The following is a 22875-nucleotide window of genomic DNA, read 5'->3' as shown; positions in this document are numbered from 1 at the left end:
AAGGTAATTTCAGGTAGACATTATTTTTGTTTTCATGACTACATTTGCAATTGAAATGTTTATAAAGGGAAAAAGCATTCCTTACTTCTGAAATACAAAATGAAATAAATGCTCTCTTTCTAAATAAGATTTCAATTTGGGTCCTTAGCTTAGCATCAACGTATTTAATATGTAATAAAGAGTCCATTGCTCGGAACTCAAATCTAGGTTATAACCAAGTGACTTGTAATTAATACGTTAAATATTAAGATTATTCAGATGTTAGAAGGATAAAACACTACATGAATCTAACAGATCCCTATTTCGAACCTACGTTATAACCAAGTAACTTGTAATTAATACCAGAAATAATGAGATTATTCAGATGTTAGAAAGATAAAACATTACATGAATCTAATAGATCCATATACACGTATTTAACACGTAAAAAAGAGTCCATTGGTGGGAACTCAAACCTAGGTTATAACCAAGTCACTTGTAATTAATACGTGAAATAATGAGATTGTTAAGATGTTAGAAAGATAAAACATTACATGAATCTAATAGATTCATATACACGTATTTAACACGTAAAAAAGAGTCCATTGCTGGGACCTCAAACCTAGGTTATAACCAAGTCACACTTAATTAATACGTGAAATAATGAGATTATTCAGATGTTAAAAGGATAATACATTACATGAATCTAATAGATCCCTATTTCCAGTTTTGAAGCCTACAGCCTTCCCACAAAGATGGCTTGCTACAAAAGGAATCACTCCAAGCAAGAAAATGGGTGCTTTACATAGTCAAACATTAACCTTAACATATTATATGTATCGTTAACACTTGATGGCTGCTTTTCAAAAGATTTAAACCAAGCACGACAGCATATCATAACAACTACATATCAAACACAAAATTTCAGCTTAGCAAAGTTTAGCAGAGTGAAGAATACTAAATAAATGAGGACACTCCTGACTAATGAGCTATAAGATGCAAAAATGTATTGCACTAGTCCAACAATTAACAAATGCAACATCATAATTGCTGATCCCCAAAAACAATTATATCACTAACTATCCAAGACTCAATAAGCATACCACTAAGAATGCCCCTTACAATTCACCCAATCCAACCTTTAAAAGAAAAAGAGAAAAACATAGCTTTTGGATATAGAGCTTAATTAAACAGTTAGTCAATAAGCATTCTATCAATATAAGAGTTTACACAGAATCTATTTCTTTAATCAAATAGCAAACTAGCACAAACTCTACATACTCTGAGAGCAGCTTATGACAATAAGTGAACCTTTTATATGAAAAAATGACAATAAGTGAACCTATTTCTTTAATCAAAGATGAAATTAGGGTTAAATCATCATAATCTGAAAGCAGCTTATGGCAATATATGTGATACTCTTTTTTTTTTTTTTAATTATAATAAGTGAACCTATTTCTTTAATCAAAGACGACATCCGGGTAAACTCTACATAATCTGAAAGCAGGGACAATAAGGAATTTTTTTTCAAAAAATAACTAGTGATTTGAAGGAACTAATCAAAACTGTTTTCGTAATTTCGTCCAAATATTTACGCAAGTAACTACTTAAGCCATAACATAAGCATATAAGCTCTTCCAAACATCCCCTAAGTAGTAAACACTAAGAATGCTTGGATTTGCTTTCATATACACCAATTCAATCATTTCATAAACCCCTAAAAAACTCAACAACTACTACAATACAACTACATATCTTAAAAAACAAGCTAAACAATTACAAAATTATGATCAAAATCAATCATCAATTCATCATAATAACAATAACAGGTAAAACAAAGTTTTCTAAGAATCAACAACAGTAAGAAAAAAATCATGAAAAAAAAACCTGTAAAGCTCTTCAAAACTGAGACTGCTAGCAGTCTTATTATATATCTCATGAATTGCATGCTCCAGAATCTTCCAAGTATGTTCAGCATATCTCGGATCCATGATAACTCTGAGCTTGAAAGCCTCAATCTGAAAATTCCTCTTCCTCTGGTTACTCACATCACTGTGTGGAAATTTTTTTACTTTTTCACTTTTAAAATTTTTGATTTGGTTAAATATAATAGAATATTGAGTGGTTGGGTTTGACAGTGATGTGTTTCTGGGAATTGGGTTTGTTGAAAGTTTGAGACTTGGTGTCTAAATTTGACCTGGGTCTGATTGAATTCAATTGTTTGGAGATTTTGAAAAATTGTTTTTTTTACCATGGTTTTGTACAGTTATGAAATTATAGCTGCATATGGAAGATTGAGATTAGTTTGTGAATTGTATTAAATTTAACTTGTGTAAGTTTATTTTGGGATTATTGCAGGCTTTTTTTGGCGTGTTTGATGGACATGGAGGTGCCAGAGGTGCCAAAGCTGCGGAGTTTGCTGCGAATAACTTGGAAAAGAACATCTTGGATGAGGTTATCATGAGTGAAGACCAAGATGTTGAGGAGGCAGTGAAGCGCGGTTACCTCAATACTGATTCTGAGTTCATGAAACAAGATCCCCATGGTGGTTCTTGTTGTGTAACAACATTGATTAGGAACGGTAACTTAGTTGTATCTAACGCTGGTGATTGCCGTGCTGTCATTAGTAGAGGAGGGGTTGCAGAGGCCCTAACATCTGATCATCGACCTTCCAGGGAAGACGAACGGGAAAGAATTGAGACCTCGGTAAATTTTCTGATCACTGTAGTGTTTTTTTACCTGATGTTTATCAAAACCAATGTTTGAGTTTGGTTTGGTCCGTTCTTAAGCGTTGAAATTTGTCTTGCAGGGTGGTTATGTTGATTTATGTCGTGGTGTTTGGCGGATTCAAGGATCTCTGGCTGTATCTAGAGCTATCGGAGACCGACACCTGAAACAATGGGTGACTGCAGAGCCTGAAACTAAAGTTATCAGCATTGAACCTGAACATGACTTGTTAATATTAGCATCAGACGGTTTATGGGATAAGGTAAGAATATTGATCTACAAATTATTAGTAGTTAGTATTATATTTACTCATCAGCCAGAGATTGAACTATCGAACCAACTGAGCTACTATTGAATTGAATAATTAACTGATCAAGTTTATTTTTGTCATTCTGATTTCAAGTTAGTAACCAAGAAGCAGTAGACATTGCTCGTCAATTTTGCATAGGAAACAACGAACACCGACCATTGCTGGCATGTAAAAAGCTTGCAGAATTGTCTGCTTCGCGAGGCTCGTTGGATGATACGAGTGTTATGCTAATCAAATTGAAACATTATACTTAGAAGGTTCATTCGAAGAAGAGGAGAAGGTGGTGCATGATGATAGAGATTAGCTTATTCTTTTATGTAGATAATAATTATCATTAGTTATTGATTATTCATATCTGACGACATTTATCGGTGATTTTTTGTACCGGTAGATGGGTGGTAGAGATTAATTAACATTGCAGTTTAGTATAATGTTTATGTCATAATCATGTAGTAACTTTTTAGATGGGTGGTAGAGATTAATTAACATTGCAGTTTAGTATAATGTTTATGTCATAATCATGTAGTAACTTTTTAGAATGATTTTGGTAAAATCATTTATTCTTTTATACAAATTTTGTGATAGTTTTTAGTTTTTTTGGGTGCATGGTTGTTTGCATAGATTGATTCAATGAGTCACTTTTTGAAATGGTCAAGCCAAGTTAGTCAGTCTTCTGTCTTTTGAATGTAACAGGTAATTAAACTGTTACAAATTTGAAAGATGAATCAAGCTGGGTATGTGTTTTGAAAGTGATGTTTTATGATTGTAATCAACACTTGATGAAAAGAATCAAAAGTATTTAAATTATATCATATCTTAAAAAACAAGCTAAACAATTACAAAATTATGATCAAAATCAATCATCAATTCATCATAATAACAATAACAGGTAAAACAAAGTTTTCTAAGAATCAACAACAGTAAGAAAAAAATCATGAAAAAAAAACCTGTAAAGCTCTTCAAAACTGAGACTGCTAGCATTCTTATTATATATCTCATGAATTGCATGCTCCAGAATCTTCCAAGTATGTTCAGCATATCTCGGGTCCATGATAACTCTGTGCTTGAAAGCCTCAATCTGAAAATTCCTCTTCCTCTGGTTACTCATCTAACGAAAACTCTCTTAACCTAGATTTCAAAAACCTTCAAATTCAACAGAAAAGGTACCAAGAACTCAGTGAAAAATGGGTTGAGATTGGATTCGAAGTTGTGCGTGCAAGAATGAGAAAGTGCGAAAGTTGCTTCGTTTTTTCTTTGGTTTAACGTTTTGCAGTTGAATGAAGTTCAACGGGTTTTATGCTATCAAGTTTTAGGTTTCGTTCAACGGATACAGAGGTAGAAATGGGAAATGGATTTTTTTTATTTAAATTTAAGATATGATATGATTTAAATACTTTAATAGAATTTAATTAAAAAATGTATATAGATGTCTTGAGAGCTATGAATTTGATACCAATTTGACGAATCTCGTATGCTATTGTAATAAAAAAAATTAATTACTAATATACTTTTATTCTGTAGTCAAATATGAAAATATTAATATGGTTATATTAATATTTTGTAAAATTAATTAAAATATACAAAATACATAAAAATAAAATGGAAAAAGAAAAATAATAGTGTGATTTAAATAAAATAAATAAATCATATAACAACATTTAAAAATAAAATAGAGAAAAAAAATAATATACACGTAAAATATTTTTACAAATTTAATTAAAATATATTAATAATATAAAATAATTTTACACCATCAGTTAATTATAGACGTCGGATACCGAAAGAAATTTGATTTTTATTTTTAAAATCTATAAAATAATACAAACGAATAATGATGATGAATTAATAATATGAAATTTTTTAGATGATAGTATATAATAATTAATCTTATATTTTTACACGGTCAATTAATAAAAGACGTGTATTCCTTTATATTACATTTTTATTTTTGAAATAGTGTAAATTATTATAATTAAATATTTGTGTATTTTTTTTTATATTAACTGTATATATCTTTTAATTAAAATAATAATAACAACTAGAAGGAGGAAACATACAAAGAATATGCACAAATTGGTATAAAATACATTTTCTTTAGAAATATATAAAGGTAAATATTGTTTGCAAATAGTAACGTTATATATATATATATCGCTACCGGGATTTCACAATAACGAAACCGGGACTAAAGAGAATGCCAAAGAGAGACAAAGTCAGAAGAGTCGCCACCGAATTTTATTTAGTTTACCTCTATCGGAGAGGAGATGGAAAATAGTCGATAAAACCCTCGGAAAAGAGACGCGTACGGGAAGCGCTAAAAGAGAATAAGGAATCGGTCTCGCAACCGAGATTTGGGTTCAGAAGTCGGTTACGTAAGGGGAAGGTATTTGCACCCCTTACGTCCATGGTACTCCATGGGAACCATTTGGGTTGTTTTACATACATGAGATTTATCTATTATTGTTTTATTTTCAAAAGAATGTGTGAAAAGAAGGGGGTCTTTTTTGTTATTATAGTGCTCGCCAAGGATTGTGGCCCTTGTGCCTACGTATCACTCATTCGGGGATGAGGAATCAAAGCTCCGTAGTTCGGAGTAGAAAATGTTTGTGTGTTGGTTGATTTTACCTTTGAGAAAAGGGTTTTCAGGATGATGCCCTAAGGCACAAAAAATGAGTTTGATGAGTTGTATTATTTTTACCTTGAACAAGGGTTTTATGAAAGAATGTTTGTGATTATATTGTACTAAAGTCTATCGGCAGAGGTGATTATTCTAGACAACAAGTCAAGCGTCTTGCGTCCAAAATAATCAGAGTAAGGGTAGAAATGCTCCATTCTCACTCATTCTCCACCACTTAAGGCTCGTGGCGCACAATAACAATCGTAATTATTAAGTGTTTTGAATTTGACTATAAAAATGCCACTTGACGTTGAATCAAGGGTTTGTTTTATTTAATTATGAAATTTGGCTTATGCAACATGAATGCAAAGTAATCAACAAGAAATTAAAGGGTCTCATTGTAAGGTAGCCCAAGAGAAAGCCTTTTGTGTGCAAAAGTGACCTAAGTTAAACAAAGGATAATGGTCTTACAAACATGTCCCCCTAAGGTGGTGCCATGATGTCATTCTTACAACATGCATGTAAGTTACGGATGAAAATCCAAGTGTTTACAAAGTATCACAAAGAGTAATGAAAAGGCCTCCAAGCAAAGGTCCTAAGATGAAATCCTCTAAGTCCAAGTTGATTAGGAGTGGAGTGAATATTTTTGGTCTTTATCATTTTATCATGTTTTTGTTATTTTTAATGTATGATGACAATAAAATAAATAGCAAGTAAATAAACATGCATGATGAGTTTGTATAATGATGATGATAATGAGTACTTAAATGTAAATGAACAATAAAATAAATTGCAAGGAAGTAAAGTGCAATAATATAAATGTTAGAAGTTAGTAGTTAATGGTTAGTGGTTAGTAGAATAACGATAAGCAAATAGAATAACAAGTTAATGTAAAGAGAATGGTTTCATCTATGTATCAAATGACCCAAATATGGATGAAATAGAGGCAATATATCAATGCCTCAAAGTATCATGAATGATCTATTGATCAACCATTAATAGGTTTGAAGTATTGAAGATTTAATCAACTCTAAACAACCATGGTCATGATCTAATAGAACTCATCAACCAAATAAATGTAACAACAAGTCAACAATAAATATTAAATGATAACAAGAAACAATGTAAAGGAAATGGTTTCATCTATGTATCAAATGACCAAAATATGGTTGAAGTAGAGGCAACCTATCAATGCCTCAAAGTATCATTAAGGATCTATTGATCAATCATTAATAGGTTTGAAACATTGAAGGTTTTATCAACTCTAAACAACCATAGCCATGATCTAATAGATCTCATCAACCAATAAATATAAATGATAACAAGAAACAAAGTTTGATTGAAAATGGTGAATAAAAAGTAGTAAGAGCAAAAAATCCCCAAAAGGGTGTAAATCCAACAAAAACCACTTGTCTCAAAGTTGACTCAAATCTCTCTCAAAACACAACCCAAGAGTAAAAAACCATTTCCAAACACAAAACAAAACCAAAAAATGGCAAGGAGTTTGAGTCCAAAATATTACCAAGTATGTGGTGTGAAAACTAGGTTGTTGTTGTGTTTGAGTTTGAGAATGAAGCAAAAAGATTGGAAGAGAATGACTATGGTTATTATGGTAGAAAAAGGAAGGGAGGGAAGTTGTGTGTTTGTGTGGTGGTGGTGAATGATTATGTAAATGAAACAAGTTTGCTACTGTTTTTGTTGTATGGAAATGGTGGATTTTTACATGGTGGTTGGGTGGTTCAGAGAAGAAAAGAGGGTTTGGGTGAGTTAGGGTTTAGGTTGAAAAAAGGGAGCTTGAATGTGATTTGGACAGAGGTTTTGTGGCTTTCAAGCTTGAAAAATGAGTGGGGATAGTGCTCTATTTATAGGGGAAGAAAAGGGGTTGAAGTGGGTGAAAGAAAAGGTCTTCTGGGTAAAAAACAGAGCCATTTCTGCTGTCTGCGCAGGTGTAATCGGTTACCCTGATTAGGGTAATCGGTTACACAGTGCCAAAATGGCCAAAAAAGCAGTTTTTGGTCTGGGTAATCGGTTACCCTGATTAGGGTAACCGGTTACCCAATTTTTTTTTATTTTTTTTTTAAATAATGGATGTATACATGTGCAGTAGGGTCATTGATCAGATGAAAATTGTATCGGGGTATGGTAAATTTTGGGGTATGACAGTTGCCCCTATTTAATCTTCTCGAACCTGAATGTTTAGATAGCAACGACTTCCATACATCCAAGGTAAGAGAGGATTAAATAAATAAAAATATCCAAAAATTCACCCTACTAGGAATGAAATGAATGTGATATGAAGTGATGGGTATTTGTGAAGGTTGTTCATGGGATAGAAAATAAATTTGATATGAAATCATCTGTTGAGGATAGTTTATGGTATTATGTAGGGAGGACATGGGTCAGCTGTATGATGGTTATGTCATGATGCGTATGTGTAAGACCCCAATTTTGGCCCTAAGATCCCTCATGGCATCATATCATATCATATCATTGCCTAAAGGATCATTGTGCACCTTTGCTTGCCTCCTAGTGGGTGGGTATCTTGTGAGTGTGATTCTTGATCACCAAGCATGTTTAGCATGTGTATATCATTGCTTTTCATTTGTTTACTAACCAAAAGTACAAAAATATTATCATCTAACCTTGTTACTTGCAGATGAAGCAAACTAGGTCAAACAGTCAAATCATTCATTGAGCAATGGATGGTGGCCATTCCTGAAGAATTTGAGCACCATGATCATTCATCAAGAGTTCATTTGAGTTGTGATATCATTTGGAATCAAGATCTCAAGTGGTAGAGACTTGGAGCTCATCAAAGCATGGCTTAGTCAACCAAAACCCTAGCAAAGTCAACTGTGGTCAACTGTGCATTTAATCAGGGATTTGAAGGTGTGAGATGGTTGGAAAGGTCTCATGCATGTCCACATATGCCTCATATAACATGTCAAACATCATCATTGAAGGATTGGAGGTCAGACAAAAAGTTTCCAAAAATAGTAAGTGACCTGTAATTCCAAGCTGCCAAAAATGGAAAGTTCTTCTCCTCAACTTTACATCATGAACCAAGCTTCAAATCAAAATTTATCCAACATGAAAGTTGAATATCTTGCTCTTACCTTTCCAAAAAGTCCAATAACATCCATTTCTCATTTGTGGTTGGCAAGTTATGATCAAATCATTGTCAATGAATTTTGAACTTCAACAAGGCATAACTTTCACACCAAAAGGCCAATTCATGTGATTCTTTTTGGAGCAAAATTCTCTTGATCCCTACTATCCATTTCATGCATCACATTTTATCAAAAATCATCACAAAAATATTTCATTTTTCAAGTGATTTAATTTGAATTCTTGGAGGGAAAATTTGAATTTGGAAAATATGCATCCTTTTCACTTCAAATCAATTTCATTTGCCTCTAAACTGATTTTGAAGTGCATTTCAAGTGGAATTTCGCACTGTAGCATGCCATGCACATGCAATAAGGGTGATTTTACTAATTGTCCAAAAACACCTCCATTTTAGCTAATTGCATTTACCATTTCACTAATCATGTTTAGGCATTGTTAATTAGGAGTATATATAGCATAATTCTAACTGAAAACCCTAACCACAATTCACAAACTCAGATCCAAATTTTTTTTCTCTCAAATTTCTCTCAATTTCTCTCACTTTTCTCTCATTTTTTTCTCTCAATTCTTGAATCAACTTGCATTGTTCTTGCTCTGGTCTTCATCTAGCATCATCACTGAACATTTTCAAGCCGAGAAACTCCTGAATTCGTGCACATTTGGAGCTGTGGAAAGCAAGAGCAACAATGGTGAATCACTAAATCTGGTCAAATCGTGCTAAGCTGAGCTTGGATCTTCCTTCTAAACATCTCCATAAGCATTGTAGAAGAGGCATTTGGACGCGGCAAGGCTTAATTGTAGCTGAATCGAGCTCTGTTCTACAAGAGGTAAGAATTCGACCTCCATTATTTTGTTGTTAGTTGACATGATGTTATAGATCATTGCTTGCTGAGTTGTTTAAGCTTTGAATCGCTTGAAACCGTGCCAAAATGAGAGAGAACGAGGGATTTGATTTTTTCATGTTGATGGTAGATTTGCTCGATCCATGCATGATCTGTTGTTTTTGGATGAATTGATTGTTGATTATTCATGCCTAATGTCGGATCTATGGAATGCAATGCCTGATTTTCATTTCTGGAGCTTTTCATTATTTCTGGAAAATCACGTTTGAAGATGATGATGATCTTCATGCTGTTCTTCATTTCTGGAGAATTTCCTGCGAATTCTCCTGCAGCATTCATAGCGTTTGCCACGGCCTTTCCTGCGGATTCACATGTGTTTCCTGCGGATTATGGCTGCATGGGCCTAGGGTTTACTTGCGCGTGTTTTCAAATATTCATGATATTTACAAGTTTGCCACTGTTGCCATTTATTTCATTTTAATTGTTAAATTTTTATTTCATTTCATGATTAAACTTCAAAAAATCATAAATAATTCATGGAGCATCCAAATTGAGTGGGAATTTTTGCATTGATCTCCATTTTTCCTCTAGTTTTTTATAGGTATGATAACACAAGTTGTGCACGGCTGTGTTTTAAGTTTGTCTAATGGTTTTGATCATGTATGCTTTGTGCCTATGTTTTCCCATTTTGCTTGTGAAATGATGATGGATGATCATATGAAGCTGAAATTTTACATGCATGATCTAGACTCACTCCTGAACATTTTGGTATATAGTTTGCTAATTTTGAATTTCTGGATTGTGAGATATGATGTGATCTTTAGAGGTGTGACAATTGGTGTCACACCATTTCTTGTTCATGTTCTTGATTTTATTTTCCATGCTCATGCTATGCCAATTGCTCTGGAGTTTTGCATGATAATACTTCTGAATGTCTAGTTTGCTTGTGATTTCTTCTGGATTTTTTGAAGGCATTTTCAATTTGTTTGATATTTTTCTTTGCTGTTTGGTCATTTGTGAACTCTTATTGAGTGCTGAACTTCTATGCTTTGTGAAATCCTTGTGCCTTACCATATGATCCTGAAATTTTGTACAGTGATTCTTAACATGTTGAAGTGTATCATGGCTTTGGTTTAATTGATTTATCATGTGCCATTTCTGTTTTACACTTGCTCAAAGCTGATGCATCATTTGTGGCCTTGTATGAGCTTGTTTGAACATGCTTTGACTTGTTGATTTTAATTGACTTGATTCCCATTATCCAAATGCCATGATTTTTGGTGTGCTGCTCATTGAATGTGTGCTGTTTAAGCATGATTTTTCCTGGAATTTATTGAGCCATCTTGGTATTGATATGCTTGTGTTCATTCTGTTTACATCATTGAGTTCTTAACTTGCCTAGTTTGACATGTTTTGCTCATAAAATGCAATTGGTGTATGATTTTGACATGAGGCCTTCTGGATTTTATTCCTAATTGATTAATTTTGATTTTGATCAATTTTCATGTTCTGTTTTAAACTTTTTCTCCTCCTTTGACCCTAGGCTTTGGCCTAAGGGTTCACTTCTCATGTTTGAGTTGTTTTTTCAGGTTGAAGAAGCAAATGCTTTAAGGAGATTAATTCAAGTTGATTGATTTTGATCTATTTGATTGTTATGGACTAACTTGGTTTGTTTTGTAGGATGCCTCTAGCTCATTTGATTTGAGTGTGTGCTTTGCACATGTGATTGATTGTGTCGACTGTTGGCTCTTATCTTGTCTGTTTTGACTTTTGTGATTGGTGTACTGATTATATTTGATTGATTTCAGGTACATTAGTTGCTAAGTTCTTGGTGAACTTATTTTGGGCTTTGCTAATATAGGTATACCATCTCTTGTCTCCATGTAGTCTGGAAGACCTGGCCTGTTACTTGGCCAGGCACCTGTCTGAAGTCCCCCTTAAGGGGCAATGTTTGTGCTTGTTTACTTTTGTCCCCAAGCAGGAAAAGTCCTTCATAAAGGCAATTGGCAGAACACAAGAGATAAGCAACCTATCTCCTGCTAGTCTGTGAGTCACTCATATTGCTCACACTACTTGTGTTGATGCATAGTGAGTAAAAGCCCAAGATCTATCGAGTCATTAACTTGTGGAGAGAGTTCCATCTTTCTGAACTCCCACACCTTCTGATATTCAATGCTCTCCCTGACCAGGGATAAGAGCAACGAGGCACACCCCTCATATCCTTTCATCTGCTTCACCTTGGCTCTCAATGTCAAGGTTAAGAGCAACACTTACCCTATTCCAGTTGACTTCAAAGTCTAACCCTTTGTTTGAGCCAAAATTGTGTGTATATAGAGTGTGCTAAATGACTTTGTTTGATTCATTGCTCATATGTACATGTTTGCTTGTTTGCCTTAGTGCATTTATCATAATTGATTGTTCATTATTGCATGATTATCATTTCATATCTTTGTGACCATCTCTGGTTTGCCCATTGAGGACAATTGTAAGTCCATTCTTGGCCATTGTTCCTATGATTTGGAAGGGATAGAGCATAAGACCACTTCATTGGCCACTCATGTCCTCTTTTGCTTGTTTGATTGTTGTATGTGAGGATGCAATTGTAAGACCATGTTGTTGGCATTTGTACTCCCATGATCATATGTTGGAGGTTGGAATAAGTCCAGATAGATTGGCATCCGACATCCATGTTTTGCTTTTGTGAGATTGGAGTAAGCCCATTTATTGGCTTCCGGTATCATTGTTTGTTTTAGGAGATTGGTGTAAATCCATTTATTGGTATCCGGTATCCGCTTTTGTTTGTGAGATTGGAGTAAGTCCATTTATTGGCTTCCGGTATCATTGTTTTGCTTTTGTTTGTGAGATTGGAGTAAGCCCATTTATTGGCTTCCGGTATCATTGTTTGTTTTAGGAGATTGGTGTAAATCCATTGAGTGGTAGCCGGTATCCGCTTTTGTTTGTGAGATTGGTATAAGTCTATTGATGGCATCCGGTATCATCTTGCTTGTTATTTGCTTGCTTGTTTTGTTACCCATTCCAAAGGACACACTTGAATCATCTTCTATATGATTTCAAGAAGTGAACTTCTAGAAGTTTTACACTCCATATTCATCCATCCTTTTTGTCCTAAACCTTTTCACATGTTGTTTTCAAACTTGGAATAAATGTTGTGCAAACATCTTCATGCTTTTCAAATTAGAAACCTGGACCTTAAGTCCTTGATTTTCAAACCTCACTTTTGTTAATACTTCTTTCTGAATTGAATCTTAATCATACTTTGACCATCCTTTTGTGAATACTCATAATCAATTAACTTCACCCATTCAATTGTTTTGTGGCTTTTGTCCATTGTTGATATGTTTTCATGCATTAGCCGTAGGTTTCAATTACCATAGTGGTTGATGTAAATCTTACCTTATCCTTAGTAAGTTGAGTGTAAGTCTTCCGTACTTATTATAGGGTTAACCCCTCACTAGTATGTTGAAGCCGTCCTTGCATGGTGGATTGTTGATCTTGGTTGAGTTTTCTCCCATTGGTAATGAAAAACCTTAGGGCTTGTGTTTTAAAAATGAACTCACTAATTTTTGGAAATCTTTTAGCCGAACTACGGCGTTTTGATCCTTACCTTTGATGGAAGGTACGTAGGCAACGGGTTCATCCGTTCAAACACAAAAACAATAAAAATTGTATATTCTTTTCTCATCATCCCATTCATGTTTGCACAATAAATATTTCATAACAAATAAACATTTTCATACAACAATTGTGAAAAGGGCTCCCTAGGAGTACCTAGGACGTTTTGGGTGCCTAACACCTTCCCATTGCGTAATTTACCCCTTACCCAGATTCTCTGATCTTTTCATTAGTTTTCTATGTGTAAAACTTCTTAGGCTTTTGTTTGCTTTTTAGCCAATCCTTTGGATAAATAAAAGTGCGGTGGCGACTCGATTCTTTGTATGCTTTGCTTATGGTTTAATCAATAAATCATAAAGTGACGAATACACCGCTATAGTATGATATGCAATGTATGTTATGGTGTGTAACATAAATATCTCTTCAACTGGAAAAAAAGAGAAAAGCTTCGTGACAAAAGGTCAAGAAGAAAGATGAGAGGGAATATGACTTCCTTGGGGATAAGTTTCTTATGTAAAAGATAGTGAAAATCCCTAACAACAACTAGGGAGGTTTTAGTTCAATGATGCTTCCTAGCAATAGCTGGAATACCTGAAATCTAAAGATAGATCCCTAACAACAACTAGGGAGGTTTTAGTTCAGTGACGCTTCCTATCAATAGCTGGAATACCTGAAATCTAAAGGTATAGATCCCTAACAACGGCTGGGGAGGTTTTAGTTCAGTGACGCTTCCTAACAATGGCCGGAATACCTGAAATCTAAAGATACAGATCCCTAGCAATGACTAGGGAGGTTTTAGTTCAGTGACGCTTCTTAGCAATGCCTGGAATACCTGAAATCTAAAGGTGTAAATCCCTAGCAACGACTGGGGAGGTTTTAGTTCAGTGACGCTTCCTAGCAATAGCTGGAATACCTGAAATCTAAAGGTGTAGATCCCTAGCAACGGTTGGGGAAATTTTAGTTTAGTGACGCTTCCTAGCAATGGCTGGAATACTTTAAATCTAAAGGTATAAGTCCCTAGCAACGATTAGGGAGATTTTAGTTCAGTGACGCTTCCTAGCAATGGCTGGAATACCTGAAATCTAAAGGTGTAAGTCCCTAGCAACGGTTGGGGAGATTTGAATTTTGAAAGTGTCAATCCCTAGCAATGGCTGGGAAGGTTTGAATTTGAAAAATATCAATCCCTAGCAACGGCTGGGAAGATTTGAGTTTGAAAAGTGTCAATCCCTAGCAACGGCTGGGAAGGTTTGATTTTTGAAAGTGTGCAAAAGGGAGGTGAATAGATATGGTGGTTATCATACACAAGGTAGAGGAAAATTTACGGTAGGCACGAAAAACTCATTATATCCCTCAGGCACAACGACGGGGATGAATTTTTCGAAATATGGCTACCACTTGGGACTTGCCAAACCTACATCAGGTGTTATAAGACAAACGATAAGAGAATATGTCAATCGTCCAATCTCTCATTTTTGCTTAACATGCAAAGTTGATAAAGGTAAACTCTCTCGTGCGAAAGGCAACAAGGAGGCTTGCAAAAAGGTAAAACAGGGTTTTCCCTTGTAAAAAGCAGAGGGGTCTCGCAAAAGGTGAGGTACTGACAAAAGGCCAACAATATTTGCAAAAGGCAAATAAAAAGAGATACTTTGGGGAAAACTGTTGGGGTTATTCACGGGGACCCTTGCACTTTCGAGAAAGGCTTGAATCCAACTTATGCTAAACATACTTGCCCCAGTATGTTATGATGCAATGTTATGCATGTAAAATGTCGATGTATGCAGAAAGTTGGTGTATGCTCGGGCTGCTGGGGTATGCAAATGCATGGTCTATGGATTGTGCCAAGTATGGTTGGGCTTTAGTGGTACTTTCCATTTCGGTGGGAAAAATTATGCATGAAGTAATGCATGCAATGCATGTGGGACTGCAACTGGGTATTTAGATTTTTGTAGGGATTTTTGTTTCCAACGAGAGATCATCATCAAAGGGTTGATGGAAAAGGGTGTCGTCATCAAAGGGTTGATGGAAAAGGGTGTCGTTATCAAAGGGTTGATGGAAAAGGGTGTCGTCATCAAAGGATTGATGGAAAAAGGGGGTCGTCATCAAAGGGTTGATGGAAAAGAGTTTGTCATCGTCATAGGGTTGACAGAAAGGTAATTTGTCTTCGTCAAAGGGTTGACGGAAAGGTAATTTGTCTTCGTCAAAGGGTTGACGGAAAGGTAATTTGTCTTTGTCAAAGGGTTGACGGAAAGGTAATTTGTCTTCGTCAAAGGGTTGACGGAAAGAAACTGTTGTAAAATGTCGTCATCAGAGGGCTGATGGAAAAAAAGTTTGTCATCATCAAAGGGTTGACGGAAAGGTAATTTGTCTTCGTCAAAGGGTTGACGTAAAGGTAATTTGTTTTCGTCAAAGGGTTGACGAGAAAGAATTTGTCTTCGTCAAAGGGTTGACGGAAAGGAATTTGTCATCGTCAAAGGGTTGACGGAAAAGGTAATTTTATCGGGGTGTTACATTAAACCCAAGAAATTTGATTGAATTGTGGAAATGATGAAAATGATGATGTTAAACCCATGAAATTTGATTGAATTATGTGAATGATAAAAAATTTGTTGTTAAACCCATAAAATTTGATTGAATTATGTGAATGATGAAGATTTTGTTTTTATATCCATAAAATTTGATTGAACTATGTGACTAATGAAGAATTTGTTGTTAAACCCATAAAACTTGATTGAATTCTGGGGTTGATGAAAATTTTGATGTTAAACCCATGAAATTTTATTGAATTGTGTGAATGATGAAAATGTTGTTGTTAAACCCATGAAATTTGATTGAATTATGTGAATGATAAAAAATTTGTTGTTCAACCCATGAAATTTGATTGAATTGTAGGAATGATGAAAATGTTGACGTTAAACCCCTGAAATTTGATTGAATTGTGGGAAAATTAAAAATGATGATGTTAAACCCATGAAATTAGATTGAATTATGTGAATGATAAAAAATTTGTTGTTAAACCTATAAAATTTGATTGAATTATGTGAATGATGAAGATTTTGTTGTTAAACCCCTAAAATTTGATTGAATTATGTGAATGATGAAGATTTTATCGTTAAACCCATAAAATTTGATTGAATTATGGGGATGATGAAAATGTTTATGTTAAACCCATGAAATTTGATTGTGTGAATGATGAAAATGTTGTTGTTAAACCCATGAAATTTGATTGAATTATGTGCATAATGAAAATGTTGTTGTTAAACCTATGAAATTTGATTGAAGTGTGGGAATGATGAAAACGTTGTTTTTAAACCTATGAAATTTAATTGAGTTGTGGAAATGATGAAATGTTGATGTTAAACCCATGAAATTTTATTGAATTCTGTGAATAATGAAAATGTTGTTGTTAAACCCATGAAATTTGATTGAATTGTGGGGATGATGAAAATGTGATGTTAAACCCCATGAAATATTGATCGAATTATGGGAATGATTAAAATGTTTATGTTAAAGCCATGAAATTTGATTGAATTATGGGAATGATGAAAATGATGATGTTAAACCCATTAAATTTAATTAAATTGTGGGAAAAAAACTAAAATATTGTTGTTAAAACCATGAAATTTGACTGAATTATGTGAATGATGAAAAATTTGTTGTTAACCCATAAAATTTGATTGCATTATGTGAATGATGAAAATGTCGTTGTTAAACCCATGAAAATTGATTGAATTGTGGGAATGATGAAAATGTTGATGTTAAACCCATGAAATTTGATTGAATTGTGTGAATGATGAAAATGTTGTTGTTAAACCCATGAAGATTGATTGAATTGTGGGAATGATTAAAATGATGATGTTAAACCCATGAAATTTGATTGAATTATGGGAATGATGAAAATGTTGATGTTAAACTCAAGAAATTTGATTGAATTGTGGAAATGATGAAAATGATGATGTTAAACCCATGAAATTTGATTGAATTATGTGAATGATAAAAAATTTGTTGTTAAACCCATAAAATTTGATTGAATTATGTGAATGATGAAGATTTTGTTTTTATATCCATAAAATTTGATTGAACTATGTGAATGATGAAGAATTTGTTGTTAAACCCATAAAACTTGATTGAATTCTGGGGTTGATGAAAATTTTGATGTTAAACCCATGAAATTTTATTGAATTGTGTGAATGATGAAAATGATGTTGTTAAACCCATGAAATTTGATTAAATTATGTGTATGATGAAAATGTTGTTGTTACACCTAGGAAATTTGATTGAATTGTGGGAAAGATGAAAACATTGTTTTTAAACCTATGAAATTTGATTCAATTGTGGAAATTCTGAAATGTTGATGTGAAACCCATGAAATTTGATTGAATTGTGTGAATAATGAAAATGTTGATGTTAAACCCATGAAATTTGATTGAATTGTGGGGATGATGAAAATGTTAATGTTAAACCCATGAAATTTGATTGAATTGTGTGAATGATAAAAAATTTGTTGTTAAACCCATAAAATTTGATTAAATTGTGGGAATGCTGAAAATGTTGTTGTTAAACCCATGAAATTTGATTGAATTGTAGGAATGATGAAAATAATGATGTTAAACCCATGAAATTTGATTAAATTGTGGGAATGATGAAAATGTTGATGTTAAACCTATGAAATTTGATTGAATTTTGTGAATGATAAAAAAATTGTTGTTAACCCAAAATATTTGATTGAATTGTCTGAATGATGAAGATTTTGTTGTTAAACCCATGAAATTTGATTGAATTGTGTGAATGATGAAAATGTGGTTGTTAAACCCATGAAATTTGATTGAATTATGTGCGTAATGAAAATGCTGTTGTTAAACCTATAAAATTTTATTGAGTTGTGGGAATGATGAAAACATTGTTTTTAAACCTATGAAATTTGATTGTGTTGTGGAAATGATGAAATGTTGAAGTTAAACCCATGAAATTTGATTGAATTGTTTGAATAATGAAAATGTTGTTGTTAAACCCATGAAATTTGATTGAATTATGTGAATGATGAAGATTTTGTTGTTAAACCCATAAGATTTGATTGAATTGTTTGAATGATGAAAATTTTGTTGTTAAACCCATGAAATTTGATTGAATTATGTGAATGATGAAAATGTTGTTATTAAACCCATGAAATTTGATTGAATTGTGGAAATGATTAATATGATGATGTTAAACCCACGAAATTTGATTGAATTATGGGAATGATGAAAATGTTGATGTTAAACCCATGAAATTTGATTGAATTGTGGGAATGATGAAAATGATGATGTTAAACCCATGAAATTTGATTGAATTATGTGAATGATAAATTTTTTGTTGTTAAACCCAAAAAATTGTATTGAATTATGTGGATGATGAAGATTTTGTTTTTATATCCATAAAATTTGATTGCATTGTGTGAATGATGAAAATGTCGGTGTTAAACCCATGAAAATTGATTGAATTGTGGGAATGATGAAAATGTTGATGTTAAACCTATGAAATTTGATTGAATTGTGTGAATGATGAAAATGTTGTTGTTAAACCCATGAAGATTGATTGAATTGTGGGAATGATTAAAATGATGATGTTAAACCCATGAAATTTGATTGAATTGTGGGAATGATGAAAATGTTGATGTTAAACTCAAGAAATTTGATTGAATTGTGGAAATGATGAAAATGATAATGTTAAACCCATGAAATTTGATTGAATTATGTGAATGATAAAAAATTTGTTGTTAAACCCATAAAATTTGATTGAATTATGTGAATGATGAAGATTTTGTTTTTATATCCATAAAATTTGATTGAACTATGTGAATGATGAAGAATTTGTTGTTAAACCCATAAAACTTGATTGAATTCTGGGGTTGATGAAAATTTTGATGTTAAACCCATGAAATTTGATTAAATTATGTGCATGATGAAAATGTTGTTGTTACACCTAGGAAATTTGATTGAATTGTGGGAATGATGAAAACATTGTTTTTAAACCTATGAAATTTGATTCAATTGTGGAAATTCTGAAATGTTGATGTGAAACCCATGAAATTTGATTGAATTGTGTGAATAATGAAAATGTTGATGTTAAACCCATGAAATTTGATTGAATTGTGGGGATGATGAAAATGTTAATGTTAAACCCATGAAATTTGATTGAATTGTGTGAATGATAAAAAATTTGTTGTTAAACCCATAAAATTTGATTAAATTGTGGGAATGCTGAAAATGTTGTTGTTAAACCCATGAAATTTGATTGAATTGTAGGAATGATGAAAATAATGATGTTAAACCCATGAAATTTGATTAAATTGTGGGAATGATGAAAATGTTGATGTTAAACCTATGAAATTTGATTGAATTTTGTGAATGATAAAAAAATTGTTGTTAACCCAAAATATTTGATTGAATTGTCTGAATGATGAAGATTTTGTTGTTAAACCCATGAAATTTGATTGAATTGTGTGAATGATGAAAATGTGGTTGTTAAACCCATGAAATTTGATTGAATTATGTGCATAATGAAAATGCTGTTGTTAAACCTATAAAATTTTATTGAGTTGTGGGAATGATGAAAACATTGTTTTTAAACCTATGAAATTTGATTGTGTTGTGGAAATGATGAAATGTTGAAGTTAAACCCATGAAATTTGATTGAATTGTTTGAATAATGAAAATGTTGTTGTTAAACCCATGAAATTTGATTGAATTATGTGAATGATGAAGATTTTGTTGTTAAACCCATAAGATTTGATTGAATTGTTTGAATGATGAAAATTTTGTTGTTAAACCCATGAAATTTGATTGAATTATGTGAATGATGAAAATGTTGTTGTTAAACCCATGAAATTTGATTGAATTGTGGAAATGATTAATATGATGATGTTAAACCCATGAAAATTGATTGAATTGTGAGAATGATGAAAATGTTGATGTTAAACCCATGAAATTTGATTGAATTGTGGAATGATGAAAATGATGATGTTAAACACATGAAATTTGATTGAATTATGTGAATGATAAAAAATTTGTTGTTAAACACATAAAATTTGATTGAATAATGTGAATGATTAAGATTTTGTTTTTATATCCATAAAATTTGATTGAACTATGTGAATGATTAAGAATTTGTTGTTAAATCCATAAAATTTGATTGAATTCTGGGGTTGATGAAAATTTTGATGTTAAACCCATGAAATTTTATTGAATTGTGTGAATGATGAAAATGATGTTGTTAAACCCATGAAATTTAATTGAATTATGTGCATAATGAAAATGTTGTTGTTAAACCTATGAAATTTTATTGAAGTGTGGGAATGATGAAAACGTTTTTTTAAACCTATGAAATTTAATTGAGTTGTGGAAATGATGAAATATTGATGTTAAACCCATGAAATTTGATTAAATTGTGTGAATAATGAAAATGTTGTTGTTAAAGCCATGAAATTTAATTGAATTGTGGGGATGATAAAAATGTGGGAATGATTAAAATGATGATGTTAAACCCACGAAATTTGATTGAATTATGGGAATGATGAAAATGTTGATGTTAAACCCATGAAATTTGATTGAATTGTGGGAATGATGAAAATGTTGATGTTAAACCCATGAAATTTGATTGAATTGTGTGAATGATGAAAATGTTGTTGTTAAACCCAAGAAATTTGATTGAATTGTGGGAATGATTAAAATGATGATGTTAAACCCACGAAATTTGATTGAATTATGGGAATGATGAAAATGTTGATGTTAAACCCATGAAATTTGATTGAATTGTGGGAATGATGAAAATGATGATGTTAAACCCATGAAATTTGATTGAATTATGTGAATGATAAAAAATTTGTTGTTAAACCCAAAAAATTGTATTGAATTATGTGAATGATGAAGATTTTGTTTTTATATCCATAAAATTTGATTGAATTATGTGAATGATGAAGAATTTGTTGTTAAACCCATAAAACTTGATTGAATTCTGGGGTTGATGAAAATTTTGATGTTAAACCCATGAAATTTTATTGAATTGTGTGAATGATGAAAATGATGTTGTTAAACCAATGAAATTTGATTAAATTATGTGCATGATGAAAATGCTGTTGTTACACCTAGGAAATTTGATTGAATTGTGGGAATGATGAAAACATTGTTTTTAAACCTATGAAATTTGATTGAATTGTGGAAATGATGAAAACATTATTTTTAAACCCATGAAATTTGATTGAATTGTGGGGATGATTAAAATATTAATATTAAACCCATGAAATTTGATTGAATTGTGTGAATGATAAAAAATTTGTTGTTAAACCCATAAAATTTGATTAAATTGTGGGAATGCTGAAAATGTTGTTGTTAAACCCATGAAATTTGATTGAATTGTAGGAATGATGAAAATAATGATGATAAACCCATGAAGTTTGATTAAATTGTGGGAATGATGAAAATGTTGATGTTAAACCTATGAAATTTGATTGAATTATGTGAATGATAAAAAAATTGTTGTTAACCCATAATATTTGATTGAATTGTCTGAATGATGAAGATTTTGTTGTTAAACCCATGAAATTTGATTGAATTGTGTGAATGATGAAAATGTGGTTGTTAAACCCATGAAATTTTATTGAATTATGTGCATAATGAAAATGTTGTTGTTAAACCTATAAAATTTTATTGAGTTGTGGGAATGATGAAAACATTGTTTTTAAACCTATGAAATTTGATTGTGTTGTGGAAATGATGAAATGTTGAAGTTAAACCCATGAAATTTGATTGAATTGTGTGAATAATGAAAATGTTGTTGTTAAACCCATGAAATTTGATTGAATTATGTGAATGATGAAGATTTTGTTGTTAAACCCATAAGATTTGATTGAATTGTTTGAATGATGAAAATTTTGTGGTTAAACCCATGAAATTTGATTGAATTATGTGAATGATGAAAATGTTGTTGTTAAACCCATGAAATTTGATTGAATTGTGGGAATGATTAAAATGATGATGTTAAACCCATGAAAATTGATTGAATTGTGGGAATGATGAAAATGTTGATGTTAAACCCATGATATTTGATTGAATTGTGGGAATGATGAAAATGATGATGTTAAACCCATGAAATTTGATTGAATTATGTGAATGATAAAAAATTTGTTGTTAAACCCAAAAAATTGTATTGAAGTATGTGAATGGTGAAGATTTTGTTTTTATATCCATAAAATTTGATTGAATTATGTGAATGATGAAGAATTTGTTGTTAAACTATAAAACTTGATTGAATTCTGGGGTTGATGAAAATTTTGATGTTAAACCCATGAAATTTGATTGAATTGTGTGAATGATGAAAATGTTGTTGTTAAACCCATGATATTTGATTAAATTATGTGCATGATGAAAATGTTGTTGTTACACCTATGAAATTTGATTGAATTGTGGGAATGATGAAAAAATTGTTTTTAAACCTATGAAATTTGATTGAATTGTGGAAATGATGAAATGTTGATGTGAAACCCATGAAATTTGATTGAATTGTGTGAATGATGAAAATGTTATTGTTAAACCCATGGAATTTGATTGAATTATGTGCATAATGAAAATGTTGTTGTTAAACCTATGAAATTTTATTGAAGTGTG

At 32.2% G+C, this 22875-nt stretch overlaps 1 protein-coding gene across 1 annotated transcript; it reads left to right on the top strand.

Annotated features, from left to right (window-relative positions):
* Positions 1 to 2327: 2327 nt before the first annotated feature.
* LOC127112535 (probable protein phosphatase 2C 2) lies at positions 2328 to 3475 on the top strand. Its single transcript, XM_051046357.1, has 2 exons — positions 2328 to 2685; positions 2789 to 3475. Exons 1-2 carry the CDS (start codon positions 2440 to 2442, stop codon positions 3059 to 3061), a joined length of 519 nt encoding a protein of 172 aa, XP_050902314.1. The 5' UTR covers positions 2328 to 2439; the 3' UTR covers positions 3062 to 3475.
* Positions 3476 to 22875: the final 19400 nt, after the last annotated feature.

Source organism: Lathyrus oleraceus, unplaced genomic scaffold (genome assembly GCF_024323335.1).
Source record: "Lathyrus oleraceus cultivar Zhongwan6 unplaced genomic scaffold, CAAS_Psat_ZW6_1.0 chrUn0146, whole genome shotgun sequence".
Classification (NCBI taxonomy): Eukaryota; Viridiplantae; Streptophyta; class Magnoliopsida; order Fabales; family Fabaceae; genus Lathyrus; species Lathyrus oleraceus.
Note: the sequence above shows the minus strand (reverse complement) of the source record. Positions and strands in the feature narration are given on the sequence as shown.